Here is a 19,738-nt window from a genome sequence, read left to right as displayed (position 1 = left end):
GTTACTTTCTTTTTCCAGCTTTAACTAATAATCAGGCAGGTCATGCATTAGTGTGCAGTTTTACATAGACACATATCCATGTATCCAATTACATGATTAGCAGCAACCACAACCGGTGGTTATGTGATTTTTTTAGATTTTTTTGCTCACTGCTCCTGTTAGTGTTCAATGCAGGTAATGCATTAATAAAACATTTTTATATGCGCATATCCATGTAGTTAGTAACAGCCACACAAAAAATCATGTCATGCAGTTCTGAGCCTCTCTCATTGCTCCTATTCGTATTCAAACCATTCATACGTTATTGGAACGTATTCTGTAGCAGTCCATGCCTTTCAATACATAGTTAAAAGCAATAATAAAAATGAGATGCCATATACTGTGCCTGCTTTATAGATTCCAAGGTGCTTCGCAGAGTCTAGTATGCTTGCACAGGTATCTGGGTAAATGGCATGGTGGCCATTTTACTTTTGGAAAATGGCCACAATGCCATTTTCCCAGGGATTCATGCAGCACTGCTTCCACTGGCGGGGTACTCCGGAGGGTAAGTATTGAAAAAATGCACGCAGGCTGTGCGGTGTGCGCTCCCCTGGACCCAGAAAGAGACTTCTGAGGGAACCACAGAGAGGCCAACTATCACTTTGAATAAGCTACAGTCTAGAGCAGAGGTTCTCAAACTCGGTCCTCGGGAGCACACACAGTGCATGTTTTGCAGGAAACCCAGCAGGTGCACAGGTGTATTAATTACTCACTGACACATTTTTAAAGGTCCACAGGTGGAGCTAATTATTTCACTTGCGATTCTGTGAGGAGACCTGCAAAACATGCACTGTGTGTGCCCCCGAGGACCGAGTTTGAGAACCTCTGGTCTAGAGCTCAGTGGCTCATGGTTTCGTTCAGAGGGGTCTCACTGCGCAGGTGTTCTGATGGTCTTGTGATAGTGGTTGTAATGCGATTTTGTACAGAGATTGACAGTTAGAGATGTCCACAGACCCCCAGGTTTTGGCTCTAATTCATCATCATGTTTTTGTTTTGCCAAAACCACCCTCAATTGTTCTGGATTAGATTAAGTTTTTGGTTTGGTTTAAAAAATTGACTGATATAAATCGATAACACCAGCTAAAATCATGTAGGTTTTTTTGCAATCCAAAACTTGAAATTCGGAACTAAAATCCAAATTCCGAACTGGGACTCTGGGGGTAATTCAAAATTGATAGTAGATGTGCTAAATTTAGTACATCTGCGATCATTTACTCTGACATGCGGGGGGGGGGGGGGGGCGCCCAGCACAAGGCTAGTCTGCTCCGCATGTCAGGCCCCACCCCACCCGCACAGGTACAAAAGCATTGCATGGCAGCGATGCTTTTGTAACTGGCGAGTAGCTCTCTGCCAGGGAGCTACCCTCCGCGTTCCGGGTCGCTGCAGTCTGTTACTCCCCCCCCCCCCCCCCCCAACAGTCCGGACACTCCTCCCTTGGACTGCGCCCAGCCAACAGAGTTCTAACTCTGTTGGCACGCCCCCTCCCGCCCCGCGACTGCCTCTGCCTGTCAATCAGGCAGGGGCAATCGCAGCCAGTGAGATGCTGTTTGCATCTCCCTGGGCTCCGGGGGTGGGCACGCGCAGTGCGGCCGCTGCGCGCGCGCACTCCACAAAGTAATTCAGACTGCGATCGCTGCAGCGATGCAGTCTGCTTTATCCCCTCTGTTGTCTGTTCGGATTGGGACCTCTGGAGATCCAGATTGGATTTTGGTTTGGTTAGGATCCACAAAATTCGGATGGATTGGGATTTTTGGAGAACCGAGCCACAAATCTTTAGTTTGTATGAGGTAACAGAGGGTGGGGAAGTGTAATTTCTAAATGTAATTTGTAATACAGACAAATCTGTTGACGTTTTTTAGGGGCATGAATATTCTTGCAAAAGCAGCAAGATGAACGGATTACTGTATATTATGCTACATTTATGTAACACATACACTCCCAGGTCCCTACAGAGGTCTGGGTAATAAATAACTTCCCCCCATTAGTACCCCTGGGTGCTAGTTTATCAGATAGAAAAGTTCAAAAATAATATTGTATAACGTACTGAAAAATCAATCAATGTTGTGTTACTGTGTAAATAAATGGCTACCCACTGTGAAGGTAAGATTTCAATGAAGAGATGTCTAGTCCTCCTTGCGATTCCTCTTTAGCAATAGTCATTAATGATCTTATTGAGAGAGATTACTCCAGAGTTCATTCTTTTTCAAAATCTTTTTTTATTTATACATACTATTATAATAATAATAATAATAATAATAATAATAATAAGGGATAGTTGAATTGCTCCCAATGTTTCAAAAAGTCTGTAGAGGGTAATGGAATTATATTTATGGTACTGTCCATGGGATCGGTATGAGATCTTGCTGCCCGGGATGCCGAACGTCAGTATCTATTCTCCTTCTATGGGTGTCGTGGACACCCATAGAGGGGGAATCACCTACCTCGTCTGTATACCGGTGGCGGTATGGTGGCCCTGTCGGGATCCTGGCGTCGGTATTGTGACAGCCGGGATCCCAACTAACGATATGCTGACTGCATACTCTGTCCATTGGTGATGCTGGGTAAGTGCTGTGACCCATGGGGGTAATTCAGACCTGATCGTAGCAGCAAATTTGTTAGCAGTTGGGCAGAACCATGGGGGTCATTCCGAGTTGTTCGCTCTGTTTTTTTTTCTCGCAACGGAGCGATTAGTCGCTAATGCGCATGCGCAATGCCCGCAGTGCGACTGCGCCAAGTAAATTTGCTATGCAGTTAGGTATTTTACTCACGGCATTACGAGGTTTTTTCTTCGTTCTGGTGATCATAATGTGATTGACAGGAAGTGGGTGTTTCTGGGCGGAAACAGGCCGTTTTATGGGTGTGTGCGAAAAAACGCTACCGTTTCTGGGAAAAACGCGGGAGTGGCTGGAGAAACGGAGGAGTGTCTGGGCGAACGCTGGGTGTGTTTGTGACGTCAAACCAGGAACGACAAGGACTGAACTGATCGCAGATGCCGAGTAAGTGTGGAGCTACTCAGAAACTGCTAAGAAGTGTCTATTCGCTATTTTGCTAATCTTTCGTTCGCAATTTTGATAAGCTAAGATTCACTCCCAGTAGGCGGCGGCTTAGCGTGTGCAAAGCTGCTAAAAGCAGCTTGCGAGCGAACAACTCGGAATAAGGGCCCATGTGCACTGCAGGGGGCAGATATAACATGTGCAGAGAGAGTTAGAGTTGGGTGGGTTATTTTGTTTCTGTGCAGGGTAAATACTTGCTGCTTTATCTTTACACTGCAATTTAGATTTCAGTTTGAACACACCCCACCCAAATCTAACTCTCTCTGCACATGTTATATCTGCCCACCCTGCAGTGCACATGGATGGTCATTCCGAGTTGATCGCTAGCTGCATTTGTTTGCAGCGCAGCGACCAGGCTAAAAAATGGCAGTTCTGTGCATGCGTATGCGGTGCAATGCGCACGCGCGACGTACGGGCACAACGAACGATGCAGTTTTGCACAGGGTCTGGTGATGCATTTCAGTCACACTGGTTGCCGCAGAGTGATTGACATGAAGTGGGCGTTTCTGGGTGGCACCTGACCGTTTTCAGGGAGTGTTCAGAAAAACGCAGGCGTGCCAGGGAAAAAGCAGGCGTGGCTGGGCGAACGCTGGGCGGGTGTGTGACGTCAAATCCGGAACTGAATAGTCTGAAGTGATCACAAGCGCTGAGTAGGTTTTGAACTACTCTGAAACTACACAAAATGTTTTTGCAGGCGCACTGCGATACAACCGTTCGCACTCCTGCTAAGCTAAAATACACTCCCAGTGGGCGGCGGCATAGCGTTTGCACGGCTGCTAAAAACTGCTAGCGAGCGATCAACTCGGAATGACCCCCATGGTTTTGCCCAACTGCTAACAAATTTGCTGCTACGATCAAGTCCGAATTACCCCCTATGTTTGTAGAGAGAAGTGGTTCCGAAACTTGGTATTTAACAGTTCATGCGGGTCATTCAGACCCGATCGCAAGCTACCTTCTTTTGCAGCCGTGCGATCGGGTCTGAACAGCGCATGCGTGTCGCTGGCCAGTGACGGATTCTACGAAAAAAGCAATCGCAGCGGCGATCGCAAGAAGATTGACAGGAAGAAGGCGTTCGTGGGCGGCAACTCACCATTTTCAGGGAGTGTCCAGGAAAACGCATGCGTGCCAGGACGTTTCCAGGGAGGGTTCCTGACGTCAGCTCCGTCCAGGATCATTGCAGCGACTGAGTAAGTCCTGAGCTGTGCAGAGCTCTCTGCACAAGCTTTCGTACCACTGCACAGCGATTACCCCCTCCCCTGTAGGCGGCGACTACCTGATCGCTTCAGTGCAAAAAATAGCCTGCTAGCGATCAGGTCTGAATCACCCCCCATATCTGACACATTTTAGAACATCCACAGGTGGAGCTAATTATTTCACCTGTGTTTTTGTGAGGAGACCTGGAGAACTTGAACTGTTGGGGGTCCTTTAGGACCGAGTTTGGGAACCACTGGTAAAGAGTAATATATTTTTATTGTGATCATGCTCTGTGGCCATGTCATGCTTGGTTGGCACAATGTCCAGTATCTGTATAGATAGTTGCTCAACAATGCAGACCACCTGCCTAACCGCAAACTAGATCTCGGGCATCTTTTCAAATCTAGAAAAGTATGTATGGAAACATAGAATTTGATGACAGATAAGAAGAACCACTTGGCCCACCTAATCTGCCCCTTTTGTTTACCTTTTGGTAACCTAAACCCTATTTGATCCTTGGCTCTTTGTAAGGATATTCACATGCCTATCCAAATCATGTTTAAAATGTATATAGAACCCACATCTAGTGCCAGGCTTTAACATTTGTTCTGTATAACAGGCCTGATCTCATTGACTACCACTCCCTGAAGCGAACCCATGCCTTGTACAACTTGAATAATGCCTTCACTGTGGCAGACACAAAGCTGGGTATCTCCAAACTCCTGGATGCTGAAGACGTGGTGATTCCACAGCCGGATGAGAGGTCCATCATGACATATGTGTCTCTTTATTACCATTATTTCTCCAAAATGAAACAAGGCCAGACTGTACAGAAGAGGATTGGGAATGTAAGTAAAACACCTCTACATTCTCTGTCCATAAACCTAATATCTGCAGGAATCGATGGCATAATATCTAGTATGTACTCTAGTGGGATAGTGAGAAGAGGGTTACTGGGTTATGTGTGCAGATAAACTGCATTCTTCACAGTTACACATGTATATGTTTGTGCAAGTGAATTGTTTTGCTGAGCAATGTAATAACTGTAAGTGGAATCCTTGCATGTAATAGACTTTGTATAAGTGGCTTGAGTCAGTGGTGCATTTCAATCTGGCGTTATACAAGTTGGCACTGAATGGGTCTGTGTGAAGCCATACCACTACAGGAAATGGCATAGGACACAAAACGATTTAAATTAAAATGAAATAATAATGGTTACACTATTATAGACAGCTTTAAAATGAGCCTAATCAGTGTTGTGCGCTAATGGCACCACAGCTACCGATATGTTCCCAGCAACTGCGCAAAATGATATAGATGCCTCAGTGTCGGTCGCAGATGAGTAGATTATCAATCTTCAGAGTGGCCCAATGGTTGCGCAGCATGTCGGCAGGAAGTCAGACACCGAAGACGTTTTGTCCCAGGCTCAGACACGCCCCAAAAACGGCCCAGATTTACCTTGCGTTTTTACCACCACTCCCCAGGGCCATAGAGCGCATAGCTGGGCCTGGGTACTGTAGGCAGCATGGTCTAAACAGGGGCGTAGTTCAGATGGGTGGAGGGTGCAATACCCACTTACCATGCTTGCTCCAGGAAGTGGGTCTCTCCTCCTTGTTCAGCGTCCTCTTCCCAGTGATATTCTGGAAGGAGGCGAACATGCACTAGAGAGCAAAGACTCTTCCTAAAGAGGTCAATGAGAAGATGGTGCTGTGGTGGAGAAGGGACCCTTCTCCTCCACCGCACCACTCAGATTAAAGTAAGTATACTCGCAGAGGAAGGGGGGGGGGGGGGGCACAAACCCAGGCCTCTCCTATAAGCTCAGGCATGGGTATTTAAGACCAGCATTCCCCCCCCCCCCCCCCTCCCAACGCCACTGCCACTCCCTGCTACCATCCATAAACAGCACCTGACTGTCAATCCCTTTGCAAATAAAACCTCTCTGCAACCGCTGTGGGTGGCAATACCATTGCGGCACATGTGCAGTGCAACTCAGATGCATATGCAGTCAGCCCATAATCACTCAAATGCAAACAAATCAGGTTTGGGTACAACTCTAAATCAGGCACAATGTCAGTGATAAGCAGGCACCACAGAATGGGATATATTCCATTAGCAAAAAAAAAAATTCTCCTGAAATGAAAAATGACAGCTATTCACACGCAAATCTTTTTCTTTTTTTTTGGGCATATTTTATAGCAATATAAGTTTTCTTGTACGTACGTGTGTTTATCCATGCTCCAACCAATAGGAGAGCTTTTTTCTACATCATAGGAACACAAACATAAATACAAAAATAAAAACAGCAATCACTGTTACTTGACACAATTTTCCATTGCTCCATACAAACCGTGTGGCTATAGCTCCTAATTATCCCAAACAAACTGCATCCCATCTGTATAATATAAATGAAAAGTATGCAGCCCTGACTGAACCCATGGTTACTTATTACTGTGTAAAATTACTACAGAGTGGAAAATTCCACATCTTAAGACAATCAAGGAAATCTATGAGAAGGAACCAGCTAAGGTCCCTTGCTTAAAAGAACATGGCAGCAATGGAGGATACTTGATGCCTGTACAGGAATCTACAGTTCAGGGTTCAGAGGAAACTAATATCCTTAAGTCGAGAGGATCTGTGCTTCCATCTAATACCCCTTTTCTCATACGTCCTAGAAGATGCTGGGGTCCACTTCAGTACCATGGGGTATAAACGGTTCCGCAGGAGCCATGGGCACTTTAAGACTTTTCCAGAGTGTGAACTGGCTCCTCCCTCTATGCCCCTCCTCCAGACCTCAGTTTAGAAAATGTGCCCAGGCAGACTGGTCACACGCTAGTGGAGCTCTACAGAGTTCTACTAAAAGACTTTGTTTAGGTTTTTTATTTTACAGGGAGACTGCTGGCAACAGTCTCCCTGCTTCGTGGGACTTAGGGGGAAGAAGTAGGAACCAACTTCCTATATAGTTTCATGGCACTGCTTCTGCTGACAAGACACCATTAGCTCCTGAAGGGTACTGAACACTAGCTGCGGCTATGTGCTCACTCCCACAGCACGCCGTCACCCCCCTAACATAGCCAGAAGTCAGAAGACTAGTGAGTAGTGTTACAGGAGATCTGCAGAGAGGGACCTCCGGTCATCGTGACGGCTTAAGGTACCGCGCAGCGAGCGGGAACGCTGCGCGAGCATGCTCTCCATATACACAGAGCCATATACACAGGGGGCGGAGCTTCTTCCTCAGGCAGGCAGCACACTTCTCAGCGCCATTTCCGCCCAGCAAACAGCAGGGGAAGACACGCTGATCCTCCTCTCCAGATATGACCAAGTATCAGGGTGCAAAAAGGGGGGGTGTATTATTTTGGTGCTAAATCCTATTATTGGCATTATATAAGCGCTTGAAAGGTCTCTGTGTATAAAATACGATACACAGGGATTTGTTATTTTGGCTCTGAGTTGTGGACTGACAAATTCAGTTCTGTGTCCCTCTGACAGATTTTACTGTGGGTCTGTCTCCAGTAGCCCTGGAGTGTCTGTGGTGTGATTTTGCACGTGTGTAACATGTCTGAGGCAGGGAGCTCTTCACCTGAGGAAGCCATTTTAGGGACACAAGGATGCAATGTGGTGGCACTGCCGTCGTACCACAAGCCTGAATGGGTGAAAGAATTATGTGATAGTGTGAATTATATAAGTAAGAGATTGGATAAATCTGAGTCTCATTTAGAAAACTGGAGAAAATCCGTGGAAGACGTGATTTCTGCTGCGGGGTACACTGGGCTCCACAAGGATTGGACAATGGGGTGTAGAGTAGGATCTTGATCCGAGGCACCAACAGGTTCAAAGCTTTGACTGTTCCCAGAATGCACAGCACCGCCTCCTCTATAACCCCGCCTCCCTGCACAGGAGCTCAGTTTTGTAAGTTGGTGCTGCAGTAAGCAGGCCCGCTCCAGGCAGCCCTAAGAAAAGCTTTTTATGAAGAAAAAGTGAAGACTTCAAGGGCAGCAGCGGTGGTAAATGTCAGAAGACATTCACTGCTGCAGCTCCAGCTATCCCCAGCGGCGCTGTACACTCCCAAGCCCTGGTTGCCGGGTACCTACAGCGGAGGCTCCGGTTTTCTTCACGTTAGATACACACGGCTGGGGCTCTCCAGGATCGCGTGGCCGCACTTCGGGAGGTGGTGAGTGGGTCCCGCTTGCGGGACCCGGTCTTTATCGCGATCCGGTGCGATTAGTGGGAGGCGGGACGTGCGAGCTGGCGGTGGACACTGTGGCAGTACAGGCGATCCCACTAGATCACCAGGGCATGAGCGCAGGTGAGGTTTTCTCTCTAAACCGGTTTTTATATCGCCCACAGTACCTGGTGGTTTTGCCAGCAGGGGGATTGGGCTTAGACCTGAAGCCCCTCCCCCAGCGCGCCATTTCCAGCAAGTGTTCCCGCCCTGGAGCTGCATATCTGTCTCTCCCTCACTCCTTGTCAGTGTCTGCGGCGCCATTATCCCTCAGCTTCACTGTTCCTTGGACTGCTTGGGCAAATCCTCCTATGTAAAGCCACCTGGTTGTCAGCGCTGTGCCTTTACATGACACTTAAGTATTCTACCTACCTTTTTAGACAGTTTGAGTTTGAGGAGGTTGTGGACTCGGGGTTTCTTCCGATGACCGGGAAGTGGAACCGCAACTGGGCCGCAGCAGAGATGGCCGGATGTAAGTCTTTCTCATGCAGGATCTGATCGGCGGACAGGAGGCACGTGCGGACGCTGAAGGTCTCCTGAAAGAGAGAACTTGACAGGTGCTGGTAAATCACGAAGGTGCTGGAGGCACGGAGGTGCTTGGAGGCACGGAGGTACGAAGGTGCTGGAGGCACGGAGGTGCTTGGAGGCACGGACGTGCTTGAGGCACGGAGGTGCTTGGAGGCACGGAAGTGCTGGGGGCACGGAGGTGCTTGGAGGCACGGAGGTGCTGGAGGCACGGAGGTGCTTGGAGGCACGTAGGTGCTGGAGGCTCGGAGGTGCTTGGAGGCACGGAGGTGCTGGAGGCACGGAGGTGCTGAAGGCACGGAGGTGCTTGGAGGCACGGAGGTGCTGGAGGCACGGAGGTGCTGGAGGCACGGAGTTGCTTGGAGGCACGGATGTGCTGGAGGCACCGAGCACTGGAGATCACCAGTAGCACGATGATACTCAGGCACTGCCCGGCGTCCGAATTTAAACTTCACGCCAGTGCCTGATTGGAGGACGGGCCGATGACGTCACCCGCAGCTCCCAAGGACGTCGGACGTGGAGGCCTACTAGACGGAGCGCCGGACGCCGGGACCTGCCAGCGAGGACGGCCGCACGGAAACCCAGCGCGCCCGGAGAGGTAAGTACGAAGACCGCGGCGCCATGACAGTACCCCCTCCTCTAGGAGTGGCCCATGGACACTTTCCTGGCTTCGTAGGATGTCTAGCATGGAAGATCCGGACTAGTCGAGGAGCCGAGACCTCAGAAGCCTTTATCCAACTTCTCTCCTCAGGACCATATCCTTTCCATCCCACCAGATATTGCAGATTCTTGTGAAGGTAACGCGAGTCTAGAATATTTTTGATCTCGAAGTCTGTTCCTGTTTCAGTCTCCACTGAGGTGGGGCTAGAGGTCTTTGAATGGAAACGATTAAGGACGAGAGGACGAAGAAGAGAAACATGGAAGGCGTTCAGTATACGTAGGTGCGAAGGTAAACCCAGCTTGCAGACCACAGGATTCAGGACTTGTAGCACAGGGTAAGGACCGATGAATCTTGGAGCAAACTTCATGGTGGGCACCTTCAACCGGAGATTACGTGTGGACAGCCATACCCTGTCGCCAACCTTGTATTGTGGAGCGGCTCGCCGTTTCTTATCCGCAAAGAACTTGTACCGGACTGAAACCTTCTTAAGATTAGCATGAACCTTACTCCAAATTTGTCTGAAGTGTAGTAGAGTGGACGTTACGGCTGGAACCTCTTCCATCGGAAAGCTTGGTAATTCTGGAACACGTGGATGGAACCCATAGTTGTTGAAAAATGGAGATTCACCAGTGGAAGAATGAAACAAATGATTATGGGCAAACTCCGCCCAAGGTAACAACTCCACCCAGTTGTCCTGTGAAGGGGAGAGATAAAGACGGAGGAAAGTCTCTAGATCTTGATTGACTCGTTCCATTTGTCCATTCGTTTGGGGATGATAAGCGGAGGAAAACTTAAGTTTAATCTGTAGAGTCGAACAGAGGGCTTTCCAAAACCTTGCGGTGAACTGTACCCCACGATCAGAGACTATTTCCTGTGGCAACCCATGCAACCGAAAATGTTCTTGGATGAACAGTAGAGCTAGTTTCGGGGCTGTTGGTAGACCAGTCAAAGGAACGAAGTGTGCCATCTTCGAAAAACGGTCGACGATTACCCAAACAGTGTTGCAACCCTTGGAATGGGGTAAGTCAGTGATGAAGTCCATGGAAATATGAGTCCAGGGTTTCAAAGGAATGGACAGAGGACGAAGCAACCCAGCAGGAGGTAAACGGGGAGATTTATGCTGTGTACACTGGGGACAGGAATTAACGTAATCCTGTACATCCTTCCTCATGGAGTCCCACCAGTAAGATCTTTGCAGAAACTTGTACATCTTCTGGGCGCCGGGATGACCGGAGAATTTGGGGATATGGGCCCACTGAAGTATCCTCGACCGGAATTTGACCGGTACGGACATTCTTCCAGGAAGAGGGCCTGGAGTAGTCGAGGCAGCAGAGACAGAAATTGGATTTAGAATTAAACTCCGTTCAAAGGAATCCTCATCATCTGTGGGAGTTTGTGAACGGGACAGTGCATCCGCTTTGGTATTGAAAGTCCCGGCTCGGTATTTGATAACGAAAGAAAATCGAGTGAAGAAGAGTGCCCATCTAGCTTGGCGAGGATTCAAGCACTGTGCGGTTTTGATATACAACAAATTTTTGTGATCAGTGTAAATGGTAGTCACATGTTTGGCCCCCTCTAAGAGATATCTCCACTCTTCCAAGGCAGATTTAATCGCCAAGAGTTCCTGGTCTCCAATAGTGTAATTCCATTCAGCTGGAGAGAATTTACGAGAGTGAAAGCCGCACGGATGTAATTTCTTATCTGAGGCATACTGAGAGAGAACGGCTCCAACTCCGACCGAGGATGCGTCGACTTCTAGGAAGAAAGGTTCCTCGAAATTTGGTTGTTGGAGTACTGGAGCGGACATAAAAGCTGATTTCAAGTGGGAAAAGGCCTCTATGGCTTCGGGACCCACAACCCCGGGTTGGAACCCTTTCTCGTTAGGGCGGTAATGGGTGCAACAATGGTGGAGAAACCTCTAATGAACTTTCTATAATAGTTTGCAAAACCCAGGAACCTTTGTATTGCTTTCAAGGAGAGTGGCTGTGCCCAGTCCCGAATGGCAGAGAGTTTCTCCGGATCCATGCGAAGCTCCGTCCCCGAGATAATATAACCGAGGAACGGTATTGATGTTACTTCAAAAGTACACTTGGACATCTTGGCATAGAGATGATTCTCACTTAGACGGCGGAGTACCTCTTTGACTTGTATTCTGTGTTCAGCAAGGTCTTTTGAAAAAAATCAGGATGTCATCCAAAACAACACGACACTTAGGTATAACATGTCTCGGAATATTTCGTTGATGAATCCCTGGAAGACAGCAGGAGCATTGCTAAGACCGAACGGCATCACCAGGTACTCATAATGCCCATCCCGGGTATTGAAGGCGGTCTTCCAATCATCTCCCTCTCTGATGTGTATAAGGTTATAGGCCCCCCTTAAATCGAGCTTGGAAAAAACATGGGCACCACGAACTCTATCAAATAGCTCTGTGATTAGAGGCAAGGGGTATTTATTTTTGATGGTAATATCATTTAAGCCGCGGTAGTCGATACATGGTCTTAACCCTCCGTCCTTTTTTTTCACGAAGAAAAAGCCCGCTCCAGCCGGGGAAGTAGAGGGGCGGATGAATCCCTTGTGAAGATTGGTTTTGATATAGTCAGACATAGCCTGTGTCTCTGGGAGGGGCAGAGGATAAATGTGACCCCGAGGCGGCATTTTTCCAGGGATAAGGTCAATGGGGCAGTCCCAAGCTCTATGGGGTGGTAACTGGTCGGCTGCTTGTTCCGAAAACACATCTCTAAATTCTTGGTATGCCTCTGGAATAGGTTCCTCCTCCGCCTTAGAAGAAACACGAAGCGGACAAACAGGGGTGAGACAGTTAACGTGACAAAAAGAACCCCAAGACCGAACCTGTGCGGTCTTCCAATCGATATGAGGATTTTGACTTTTGAGCCAAGGTATTCCGAGAACCAGATCATGATGCATTTCCGGGATCACCAGGAACTCCAAATATTCTTGATGTAGAGCCCCGACCTGTAGTTTAACTGGAACCGTGCGTTCTGTTATGATACCCTTGGATATCCTAGTACCATTGATGGCTGTCAAGGAAATAGGCCGTTCGATGGACCGTACTTCCAAATTCAGGCTTTGAACACAGAGGGAAGAAACGAAATTCCCCGCAGCTCCAGAGTCCAACAGGGCTTCAAAAGACTTGGAAGTGGCCTTGGTGATTAACTTTACAGGAAGCAAACAGTCCGAAGTGGGAGAAGATTTTGTCGTAACCCCCAACTTGACTCCTCCGGAACAAGCTAGGCCTTCTCGTTTCCCAGACGGGATTTGCAGGACTTGATGAAGTGACCCGCAGCTCCGCAGTACAGGCAGAGCTTACCCTCATGACGACGTTGCCGCTCCTCCGGGGACAATCGGGATCGGTTAATCTGCATGGGTTCGTCTGGACTTGGACCCACCGCTTGCCTTGCAGGAGGAATCCGGAGCCTAGAACGATCCGATCGACTACGTTCTCCTCCACGTTCCTGCATCCGGAGATCTACCTTGACACAGAGGGAGATCAATTCCTCTAAAAAATCCGGAAGCTCTCGAGTGACCAACTCGTCCTTCAGGCGATCAGAAAGACCGTTCCAGAAAGCAGCTCGCAGAGGCTCATTATTCCAACGAAGTTCAGAGGCAATGGTTTGGAAATGAACCACATACTGACCCACGGATCGGGAGCCTTGACGGATGCGGAGTAAGTCAGAAGAGGCCGAGGTCATCCTGCCGGGCTCGTCAAAAATTCGTCGAAAAGACGTGATGAATTCGGAGTAATTGGAAACCAGTGAATCAGAACGTTCCCATAATGGAGACACCCAGTCCAAGGCAGATCCTTCCAGCAGAGAAATAATATATGCTACCTTGGACCGGTCCATAGGAAAGTTGTGAGCTAGTAGCTCAAAATGTACCTCGCATTGGTTTAAGAAACCACGACAATTATTAGGATTCCCATTGTAACGGGATGGCGTAGGCAGCTGAAGGCGCGGAGTGGCACCGGCCGATGGTTGGACATTGCTGGAGGTGGCAAGTGGTGCAGCTACCGGAACTGGTTCCGGAATTACTGAGGCTAGAGACACCTGAATCTGATCCAGACGTCCGGACAACTCCTGGAGGTACTGCATCACCTGACCTTGTGCCGCTTCCTGACTTTGTACACGAGAAGCCAGGTCCTGGATGGCACTTGAGTCCGTGTTCCGATTCCCCGGGTCCATGGGGCCTGAGTATACTATCACTGACCTGGTTTGAGGAGGTTGTGGACTCGGGGTTTCTTCCGATGACCGGGAAGTGGAACCGCAACTGGGCCGCAGCAGAGATGGCCGGATGTAAGTCTTCCTCATGCAGGATCTGATCGGCGGACAGGAGGCACGTGCGGACGCTGAAGGTCTCCTGAAAGAGAGAACTTGACAGGTGCTGGTAAATCACGAAGGTGCTGGAGGCACGGAGGTGCTTGGAGGCACGGAGGTACGAAGGTGCTTGGAGGCACGGAGGTGCTTGAGGCACGGAGGTGCTTGGAGGCACGGAAGTGCTGGAGGCACGGAGGTGCTTGGAGGTGCTGGAGGCACGGAGGTGCTTGGAGGCACGGAGGTGCTTGGAGGCACGGAGGTGCTTGGAGGCACGGATGTGCTGGAGGCATGGAGGTGCTGAAGGCACGGAGGTGCTTGGAGGCACGGAGGTGCTGGAGGCACGGAGGTGCTTGGAGGCACGGAGGTGCTGGAGGCACGGAGGTGCTGGAGGCATGGAGTTGCTTGGAGGCACGGATGTGCTGGAGGCACGGAGCACTGGAGATCACAGGTACAGTAGCACGATGATACTCAGGCGCCGGAGCACTGCCCGGCGTCTGAATTTAAACTTCCCGCCAGGGCCTGATTGGAGGACGGGCCGATGACGTCACCCGCAGCTCCCGAGGACGTCGGACGTGGAAGCCTGCTAGACGGAGCGCCGGACGCCGGGACCCGCCAGCGAGGACGGCCGCACGGAAACCCAGCGCGCCCGGAGAGGTAAGTTAGAAGACCGCGGCGCCGTGACACAACGGAGGCACATTCTGACCCACCGTGGGACGCTTTTTCCACACTTCTGCATACGCTAGTTCATAAACTAACACCCCTATGGGACCCCCAAGGCCGGTACACCCGTATGTGGTCCCTGCAGCTAACCCGCCGTGGGCGGACAATTTATCTGCTCAATTGAAGAAGTTGAACCAGTCCTTGACTATTAAAAAGTTTGACCAACGCTCGCCTAAGTCCATGGGGTCCTCTAAGCAAGCGCTTGTCTCCTCACAATCCACTGCTGTCACTGAGGAAGGCGGTCAAGATCCCTCTGGACGGGATCCCGACGGTCAAAATACCGATGCTGGAATCCCGACCAGCACAATCCCGACATATTCTCCCTCCATGGGTGTCCACGACACTCATAGAGGGAGAATATAATAGTGTGCCGTGCGTCGTGAGGCACCATGCCTGAAGCGTGGTGAGTGAAGCGAGCCCGCAAGGGGGCGCGTTCCGCTCGCCACCCCTGTCGGGATTGTGTGGTCGGGATTCCGGCGTCTGTATTTCGACCGCCGGGATCCCGTCCAGCGGCATTTAGTACTGATCCCGTCACTGACACCTCATCTGATGAAGACGGCACGTACACTGACCCCACAGGTTCTGACTCAGATACGGCTGATGGGGAGGGTAGTTCACATGTGGATGTTCCTGATCTTTTGGAGGCTATTAAGTTGATGTTACAGATTACGGATGATCCCGAGCCATCCGTCCCTCCTAAGAAACCAGATAGTTCAAGCGTCAGAAGGTGGTTAAACAAGTTTTACCTCACTCTGACCACCTAGTGGATATACGTCAGGAACCCTAGGAAAACCCGGGTACGAAGTTTGTTCCTCAAAAGAAGATGCTGGCTCGCTATCCCCTCGCGCCAGAGCTGTCTAAGAATTGGGAAACGCCTCCTCCAGTGGACTCACATGTGGCTAGGATAGTGGTTTCCTCAGCTCTACCTGTCACTACCGTCACATCTCTAAAAGAGCCTACGGATAAACGTGTGGAGAGTTGTCTAAAAGTAATTTACACCCGGGGGCGTGGCTTGGCCGAGCATGCTGTAAGGAGCTAGTTGAGAGAGCTCCGTCTAACATCCTCCGTTTATCCTGGCTTCCCCGCTGCTGAAAGTCCCTGACCCTGCTCACCCTGCCTGACATCCTCTCCTGCCCGTTTTGAGTGGTCTCCCGGCGGGTTACCTTGCCTGGTGCTGCCGCTGGACTCATTGAGGTCTGCGCCGCTCGGTCTCCCTGGCTCCGTCTGACCGGAAGTGCAGCGCCATCTTGGGGCTTGTGAACGGAGGCTGACAGCGCGCTACTCCGGAGCTCCTCTCCAGCGCGATACCCGCTGCCTCTGCTCCCGCCTGCTCTCCACTGCCCTGTACTCCTGCACACTGTGTTCGGCGGGCCGCAGACCGCTGTATGCGGAGACCTGCTGCATACTTTCTGGAGGGGCTCTGCAATCCATTAGCTGAGCCTGCTGGAAGTCTCTGCCTGCCTGTACTGACTCTGCACTCCCTGCACTGTCCTGTCAGGGGAAACTTAAGATCCTTGCAGGATCTGGTGAATGCACATTCTCTGTCTTCCATTTGGTGACTTTTTACTTTGGGGACTGTGCTACCGTATACTCTCCTTTACTGTATCTCTGATTTAGAACACCTCCAAAGTATAGTGGAGGGTGTTCCATCACCTGACCTCTAAGCAAATAAAAAAAATAAAAATATATATATATATATATATTTTTTTAATACTGCTTTTACCTGCCCACTGTACTCCTCTTGGTCTGCATTATGGTTCGTGGGGGCAATACCGCTGCGGCTTCCAAGCTTGAAAGATTTGCGAGGGATTCTCCATCCTCCTCTCGACCCTCCCGAGGTGCTGCTCCCCCATCCCCTCCTTCACCTTCCAGGAACCCTCCTCAGCCTGACGACACGTCCCAGTCAACGCAACAGCTTCTTCTGGCCATATCTACGTCTGAACAGCGAGTTATGGATAAAATCGGCCAGGTGCAGGTGGATATTACCCTGATCAGGCATGATATGCAAAAAATACGTGAAAGGGTGGGAGAAGCCGAGCACCGTATCTCTGATTTGGAAGACCTCACCAACCCTCTTAAAGATACGGTTTCCAGTCTCACCACCCAGATGTCGGCAGTAAAAGCGAAACTGTCTGACATTGAAGGAAGACTTCGTCGTAATAATGTGCGTTTTGTTGGCCTCCCGGAGAGGGCGGAAGGCTCTTCTCCGGAATCATTCCTTGAGAAATGGCTCCTTCAATTGTTTAACCGTGCTGACTTTAGTCCTCAGTTCTCCGTTGAAAGGGCACATTGTCTGCCCGCAAGGGCTCCTCCCCCGGGTGCACCTACACGTACTTTCATAGCCCGCTTTCTACACTACAAAGACCGGGATGCGGTCCTCCGGCTGGCCCGCACTCAGGGGCCTTTAAAATTTGACAGCCAAACTATATCAGTTTATCCGGATTTCGCTGTGGATGTCCAAAAGACCCGTGCACAGTTTCTTCACGTGAAGAGGAGGCTTCGTGACCGACAGCTGCAGTACTCCATGTTGTTTCCGGCGCGCTTACGGGTTGTGCATGATGGCTCTACACACTTCTTTAACACCCCTCAGGAAGTGGAGGCCTGGCTGGACCGTATACCTCATGCCCCTCCTTGAGGACAATTGTTTGCTTAGTCGTTTATCCATTGTGTTCTGATACCTCAGAGTTTTTTCTTGCTATTTTTTTTTTTTTTTAGGCGTTACAATATATGCTGGGTTCCTTCTCACAGCAATGTACCTTTTTTCATTGTCTATGCAGCGGGGATGCTCTTTTAGTTTTTGGAGCTGAATGCTAGGATATAGCTTTTTATAGAGGTATAGTTTGTCTCTATACCCCAGGGCTGTTTTAGGTTTTTTATTAGCTTTAGTTAGGATTGTTTTGGGGATCCAAGTGTATCTAGGTTCTAATGGATATACAGGGTGGGGGATGGTTGGGCTGTTTTGTGTCTGTTTTTGTTCTTGTTAGTATATTAATGCCTGTGTCACTGTGTCATTTTTTGTTTTTTTTCTTGAACTGTCATGTGATTCCGTATTCCACTGTGTATATTCTGTGGTTTCTCTATGTCATATTTGTTTGCTGGAGGGGTGCCGTCAAGGCCCTTTTGATTTTTCCTTTTCTCCAATGCAGGTTCCTCTTTACTGTGTGCCTCTATTCTCTTCGATGCTTCGTCTCCTCTGTTCCTCTGTATTCTCACCTTGATTTTAATCTCCTTCAGTCCCTTCTTTCTTCTCTTCATGGCTACAGGGATTGATGGGCTCCGCATACTCGGCTGGAATGTGAGGGGCCTGAATGACCGCATTAAGCGTGCTCTCGTTTTGTCTCAACTACAGAAGTATAGAGCAGATATTATATGTCTTTCTGAAACCCATTTGTCTGGTACTAGGACCTTAGCTCTCAGGAGGCCTTGGGTTGGTCTGTCATATCATTCTACCTTTTCCACGAATTCTCGAGGGGTCTCGGTTTTGATAAGGAAATCGGTCAGCTGTCACTTGGTCCATAGTCAAATTGACCAATATGGTAGATATGTCTTCCTTAGGGCTTATGTTAACCGCACACTTCTTCATATACTTGCTGTCTATGTCCCCCCCCCTTACAGTAATGAGGTACTTCGTCATGCTATGGCATTTATTGCTACCTCTCCCTCAGCGCCGATCCTCTGCATAGGCGACTTTAATAATGTTTTGGATGGAGGTTTGGATAGGTGGTCTGAACGTCCACCTTCTTTACCCTCTATTTCCCCTTCCCCTACGCCTTTTGCACGGCTGGTTGCTGAACTTGAGCTTGTTGATGTTTGGAGGCTAAGACACCCTCAGCAGTTGCAATACTCTTGCCACTCAGCCAGTTTCCATACCTTTTCAAGGATAGATTTGGCCTTGGTTTCCCCTGATCTCACCCCTAGAATAGTCGATGTCCGATATTTACAGAGAGGGATCTCGGACCACTCGCCCTTGCTGGTGGTCCTAGTTACGATACCTGCCTGTGGAGCCAAAGTGTGGAAGCTAAACCCCTTTTGGTTGACCTTGCTGACTGATCATGACGCCCTGGTTCATGAGTGGAGGGACTTCGAAACACATAATATGACTTGTTTAGACCCACTTATTAAGCACGATGCATTTAAGGCTTCAATGAGGGGCTCCTTTATACAGCGCATTGCTTCTGTTAAGAAATCTGGTAGAGAAGAGGAATCACGCCTGGAGCTTGCCTGTTCCCAAAGTGAATCTGATTATCTTCGTACCAAAACCCTTAGTGACCGTTGCAGGTGGGATATGGCGAGGAAGGCCTGGTCTGACCACTTATTGGATAAATCCAAACGTAAATTGCTTTTCTCGCAGCATGCCCTCTATTCACAGTCGGACACAGGTGGTAGTTATTTAGCTTTTCTGGCACGGGAGGAGAGAGCTGGAGGATCCATTCAAAAGATTTGTGACCCCCAGGGAGCAATAGTCTATACTACCCCTGAGATAGCCCAAGTTTTCCAGTCCTTTTACTCCTCGCTATACACTTCTAGAAGCACTTATACCTCAGGTTAATTACAACAGTACCTCTCTGGTGTTGATTTGCCCCAATTATCACAACAAGCTATTGAATTTCTCGATAGTGGTATCTCTGTTGAGGAGGTTGAGGCGGCTATTGCCTCCTTCCCCAATAAGAAAGCCCCGGGTAGTGACGGCATACCTGTTGAGGTCTATAAACAGTATAGTGAATATTTTGGCCCTTACCTTCTAAATCTTTTTAACGCTCTCCTGGAGGGTGGCTGCTTGCCTCCTTCCATGTCGGAAGCTCTTATTGTAGTGATCCTTAAGCCGGGTAAAGACCCTACGGTCCCAGACTCCTACCGCCCAATATCATTGCTATCCACTGATGTAAAAATTTTGGCCAAGATTTTGGCGATTCGACTTAATACTGTTATAGCATCGATTATTCATGATAACCAGACGGGGTTTATGCCAGGCAAGTCTACCCTACAAAACTTG

General features: G+C 49.2%; 1 protein-coding gene across 5 annotated transcripts in view; it reads left to right on the top strand.

Moving 5' to 3' along the window:
• Positions 1-19,738, top strand: part of SPTBN5 (spectrin beta, non-erythrocytic 5) — a 704,607-nt gene that overhangs the window by 131,085 nt on the left and 553,784 nt on the right. For all 5 annotated transcript variants that reach the window (XM_063947637.1, XM_063947638.1, XM_063947639.1 and 2 more), the window contains one exon: positions 4,906-5,134. In XM_063947637.1, coding sequence (XP_063803707.1) covers positions 4,906-5,134 — 229 coding nt within the window. The remainder of the gene's footprint in view (positions 1-4,905; positions 5,135-19,738) is intronic.

Source organism: Pseudophryne corroboree, chromosome 12, assembly GCF_028390025.1.
Source record: "Pseudophryne corroboree isolate aPseCor3 chromosome 12, aPseCor3.hap2, whole genome shotgun sequence".
Classification (NCBI taxonomy): Eukaryota; Metazoa; Chordata; class Amphibia; order Anura; family Myobatrachidae; genus Pseudophryne; species Pseudophryne corroboree.
Note: the sequence above shows the minus strand (reverse complement) of the source record. Positions and strands in the feature narration are given on the sequence as shown.